At 48.9% G+C, this 5,339-nt stretch overlaps 1 protein-coding gene across 1 annotated transcript in view; it reads right to left on the bottom strand.

Moving 5' to 3' along the window:
• The window catches only part of LHX8 (LIM homeobox 8), a 26,046-nt gene extending 24,039 nt beyond the window's left edge, over positions 1 to 2,007 (bottom strand). The window contains exons 1-3 of the mRNA XM_027770882.1: positions 1,703 to 2,007; positions 1,309 to 1,504; positions 761 to 947 (exon numbers count right to left, since the gene is read on the bottom strand). Of these exons, the coding sequence (XP_027626683.1) occupies positions 761 to 947; positions 1,309 to 1,504; positions 1,703 to 1,802 (483 nt within the window). The 5' untranslated portion in view covers positions 1,803 to 2,007. The remainder of the gene's footprint in view (positions 1 to 760; positions 948 to 1,308; positions 1,505 to 1,702) is intronic.
• Positions 2,008 to 5,339: the final 3,332 nt, after the last annotated feature.

Below are 5,339 nucleotides of genomic sequence, written 5' to 3'. Positions count from 1 at the left end.
CGAGGGCTTGCCTGGCGTGCTGCGGCGCTCCCCTGGGTTCCGGGTCCCCGGCGCTCACCGGAGCACCGCGGGTCCCCGCCCCCCCGCTGGGGATAACAAGTTAATAACAATCATCCCGCACAAAGCGTTTTCTTTCCAGACGTCAATCACCGCGGAGCGGGGAACACCGGGCTCACGGGGGTGCGGGGCGGGGGGAGTTGGAGTGGGAGAAAAGAAAAGAGGTTTGAGGAGGGGGGGGGGGAAGAAACTTGATTTCTTTAATAACCTCAATTAAAAGAGCAAGACACATATATATTTTTTAAAAGGGGCTTTTTGAATAGGATAGCCCGAAAGGTGAAGAGGTTTAATAGGATACTTGAAAGCTAATTACAGCGGGATTTAAGAAGCCTGGTGTTTGTTCCGATGACAATTTGAATGAAAATGCTTCAGATTAAACCGAGCCAGCAGCTCTTTCGTAAACTTACAGCAATTAGAGCGGCGAGTGATTTACACTCGTTTCTTTAAGGTGTAAATTGCCACTTATTCTCAGTAAGTCAACATTTTTGCTACTAAAGGATTATTTTTAACCAGCGCAAAAAGCGGGTCGAATAATGGAAATATCCAGCTGAATTTAATTTGTGCCATTAAAAAAAAAACTCAACCTCGGTCAAAATGTTTTAAAGCTACCACGCGCGTAAAGTGTTTCCAAGCCTTTGCTGGAGTTTTGTTCTTAAACGAAAATGCACCCTTTCTGGGCTTTTTCTGCTTTCGTTTACAAAACCTCTAACTTGGGGGCATGTAGGCCCCGCGACGCCAAACGGTTCCCACCTCTGCGTCTCTGCCTCTTTCCTTCCCTTTCACCCTCGCTCTGGAAGCGCCCAGAGAGGTAACCACGCGAACCTGGGCTCTCGGGGCAGCTCAGGTGCGCCTGCTGCGCGGCCCGAGCACAGCTGCACGCGAGCTGCCCGCTCCGTTACACAAAAGGCCGAAGCGGAGCCGCTCCAGGTTGGGCGGGTGTTCTCAGCCAGAGTCCCCGCAAAGACTACGTAACAGTGCCCGGTGCTGGTCCCGCCCGGGTCCTCAAACACGCAGTAGATGGATTTTAAACTTAAAGCGCAAGACACCGACGGGTCCCGCCTCCAGAGTGAAGCGAGTGCTCGTCCGACTCCCCCATGAACGACTCCCTCATCAACTCAGACGAACCGAGAGACTTGGTTCGTGCCTTGGGGTGTGCACCTTTTGGTATTTTAGGTAAAACCTCTTTCCTGGCCGGCCCTGAAATTTCTGAGACCTTCCTAGAACCACGTTCCCCTCTATTTCGCCGTGGGCCGAAGGCGCCCTAGGGTCCTTGAGGATTGTCCGCCAGCCGCGCAGCACAAAAAGTCATGCCTCTGTCTCCCCTTCACCCCCTCCCAGCCACCCGGTCCTCCCGAACCGTTCTCCCGGACCGCCACAATCACCACGGCAAATAGAACAAAAGCACGACTCACATGAACCCGGGAGCGCCTTAGGCTCGAGGCTTCGTCTCCCAAATTACAGTCTCCATGCCTCAGGTTAAGTGAGCTTGTGGGGAGGGGTGGGGGGAATGATTACTGACTAACGCTACTACGTAATAAAAAAAATTGTCAGGTCTTAGGATGAGGCCGTTACAGGTAGTTTCAGAACCTCGTTCAGAAGTCCAAACAACTGCGTTTCAAGAAAACTGCAACTCAGCGGCTCTGGCCAGGCGTCGGCTCGCTCACCTTCTCGGGGGGAACTGCCAGCTCCGGCACGTCCTTTTCTTCTAGTTTACACACAAACATCTGATCGCTCTTCCAATACATGGCACTGCTAGGGCTGCTTGTCACATACCAACTCCGGAGGGTCAGAGGCTGCGGTATCTGCCGATCCTACCCCTCCCCCGCCCCAATGCGCTGATAAAAGCCGACCACCGAGAAGGGTTAGAACGCTACAAGTGAGTGAGTCTTCGTCCAAAGGGGCCGCTGTGGCCGTGACCACTCTCTGATGGACTGTTCTCAAGATTCCTTTCTCCACTTCACTGAGGTCTGTCCCTCCAGGAAGAGGGAAAAAAAAAAAAAGTTTTGTTTTCCAGAGGGTGGAACCTTACATAAAGGGAGGGGAGTGGGGGAAAAAACTTTTCCTGGAGGAATAGCCTCACCTCCTTAAGGAAAACCCTCCTTCTCTACAAGTTAAGATCTTTATCAGGACAAGCCAACTTATTCCAGGTTTAGTATTAAAGAAAAAAAAATTGGGGATGGCCTGTTAACTTGACTTAAAAAAAAATCTGCTCTCTGCATTTGCCGTGGCTTTTAAATTCTCGCTTCCCAACCAAAACCTAAACAAAGATTCAGGTTACATCTTTTTCTGCAGCAAGCAGTTGAGGAAGCCGAGGTCTGGGTGACTTGAACGTTTTAGTCATTCTCTTGAAACGCGGAGCTCTCCTGTCTAGCGGAGGAACGCGATCGCTCCCAGGCAGCCTGGGGCTGACTTATCTAGCGGTTTGTGTTCCCTTTGCGAAAAGTTTTCTCATTAAGATAAAGAAGGAACATCTGAGCAGCACAAAGGCTTATGATTTGCGACTAGATTTGAAATCAAGCCTACAAGAAAGACAAAAGTATGTTGCTAATGAGTATTGCTCTTTCATCTCCTTCTAGACAAAATTTAAGCCTTAGCAGCAGCCAGCTGCTGCCTCAAGTTCTGGCTGCGACTGGGGATGGGTGGGGGAGTGGAGGACCTCCGCATATCACAATTTTGATTAGTATCAAAGTGTGTGTGTGTTTAAATGTCTTCTTTAGGTATGCTTTTTGCTTCATTATTTAGCATATGAAGAATTTGGGAAGAGATCATTTTAAATGATTTTTATTTCCAATTTATTTCTTTTTAAGAAATAAAACTTCTGAAGTATAAGTAACATAAGAGACCTAGGAGGGTTTTAAAGGCCTTTAACAAAAATTATGTGCTATTGCTTCATTTAGACAGACATATGTATACACACACTTACAATCTTCTCCTTGGGCCTTTTGAAGTGTGTCTGTAGAAGAGAAAGATCTAATGATCTTGCCCAGGTTGGTTGGCTGTAGCCTAGCGAGGGGATAGGTGACTTCTCTGTGATGAAGCCAGCAAGTTTAAGTCTGCAGAGAGTAACTTCTGTACGTTTAGTTTTTCCTGGGTAGTTTTTTTTTTCTTCCATTTACACGAGGGTGTTCAGAACATTTCCCTATCGCCCTTGTTTTCCTTTTCGGGTAACTGTGCTCACGTTAATATTAGCCATCCTCTTGCCAGTCCTTTCCGGGAGATCTCCCTTCAATTTATGGAGTGAAAGCTTTGATTAACCTGGGTCCTCTTCGAGAATTGAAGGCTTGGGACCAGAAAAAACTTGCATTTTTCATCAAGTGCAAAAATCAGAATTGGGGGGAGGGGAGAATATACATAATGCATTTTCCATGAAATAGCATCGGGATGGCTCTTCCAAATGGAAAACGGAGTCCTACGGAACGTTGGCGCCATGAGGCCGCCTACAGAGCAGGATTCCATGGAAAGTAGAATGAAAAATAAAAGTTCCGTTTAGAGATTTAATTGCAGTTTCTTTGTGTTAAAGTTTGCAAAGTGAATCTGGGTAGCGTATTGTTTAGCTACTACCGAGAGGAATTAATACAGCCGGTCATTCCCGAGATCCCGAGAGCGCTATAACTGTTTTGGGGAAGTAGGGCGGGGGCGCGGGCGTTTATGCGGTCTTTCCACCCACCCTCGCCTAATCAGGCGGCTCTCAATCAGCTTTTCAAAATACTAATCTTGATCTAAGAGCTCCTATCTCTGCATAAGTGGAGGAAATGATTCATTTTTAGAAGCTTCTGGGCTTGGGCAAGGATGGTCGTCAGCCTAGCAGAAGACCTGCGAGTCTGGTCAGGCGTCTGCTTTCCTTAAGGCTCCCCGGCGGGACGCGGACTTGCCCCACTGTGTAACCGACGCGCCCTGCCTTGCCTGCTAGGCCTGAAGACGGTGAGTTAACTTCGGTACCCGGGCGGTCTAAGCCCTGAGCTGGCGGGTCGCACGTGGAGGTGGGAGGCTGTGATATTTCCTAACTTGGTTGCTCCTCTCCCATGCCAGACCCAACGACCTTCTGACCCCTTGTCACCTGAGAGTGTGCAGAGGTGTAGCTCTTTTGTAGTGGCCTGGCTCCTTAGAGCTGGTGTCACACCTCTTACCCACACTCCCCTGCTTGGGGAAAGAAGTTCTCCTGCGGCTTTGGGAGAACTTCTCACTTAAGGTGTTCGGTTTAAAATCAAAAGGGAGTTTTTCTTCCCTTTGTCTTGTAATCAGGGTTTTTAGCTTAACTCTAACGGAGGTCAATTGTGGACAAATGAGGACAGGACTCTCTCCCCCGCTAAAAACCAATTCTTTGTGTCGTAGTTAGGAGAGGAATCGCCTGTAACGGCTGGTTGTCTACATATAAAGCTGAAATTTTTAGACAGCCAGCTCTCTTCAATGATCACAAACTGCCAGCCCTCCAAAGAGGTCTACCAACATCCCAGGACCGGAGGGTTTGCAAGCGGTGCTGGAGAGGGAGTGGTGGTATGGTGAAGAGCCAGAGAATCTTCAGAGTGCATCCTTGTCTGGGCTAGGGGACTCCTAACCAGGTTGGCTGCCCCCGAGTGTGTCTCCCTAAAATCTGAGGAGGGGGGCATGGAAATTATCTGGGTCACGTATAGCCAGGCCTTGATTGCAGGTCTGCGGCTGCAGAGAGGGAACACCAACCCGACCTGACCCCCACAGTTTCCACTCACCGCCAAGAGCTGCCTAATTGGGCTTCGAGCAGCTGTGAAATTTGTAATCGTCTAATAAGCCTTCCACCTCGGTAATTCTTATCAAAAGGCATAAAACTGATATTTTCACACTCGGCTCGCACCGCAGGCTCCATTTATAAACATCCTTCATCAGTGGGATGAAATTAAGCCTGCATTGACAGAGGTTTCTGGAACTCGATATTTAAAAGCAATAGATCCGAATTAGCAAATTATTACTTTAAGAAGGGAAAGTCCCCACCAACTTGACTATTGAACCCTTTGCCTCTGAGCTCCTCACGGTGAGTAACCACATGTTTGAAGGAATTTCACCTGGAGGTGCCGCGGTGTTCAGGCAATCTCAGAAGTTTCGGCTCCCTGAATTGCCACCTGCTCCTGCTCCTAGCCCTCCCGCCTGCCAGCAAAGGTTCTCCTGGGTCAGATCTGTGGGGACCTGGATGAGGCACAAATGGGGCTTGGGAAGAAAACGCAATTAAAAGAAAACAACAAAACGTGGTCAAATCCCAGACTTTCAGGCCACAGGGACAGGATCAGCACCCACAGTAGGGTCTTGGCTCT

This window comes from Tupaia chinensis, unplaced genomic scaffold (assembly GCF_000334495.1).
Source record: "Tupaia chinensis unplaced genomic scaffold, TupChi_1.0 Scaffold000164_1, whole genome shotgun sequence".
Lineage (NCBI taxonomy): Eukaryota > Metazoa > Chordata > Mammalia > Scandentia > Tupaiidae > Tupaia > Tupaia belangeri.
Note: the sequence above shows the minus strand (reverse complement) of the source record. Positions and strands in the feature narration are given on the sequence as shown.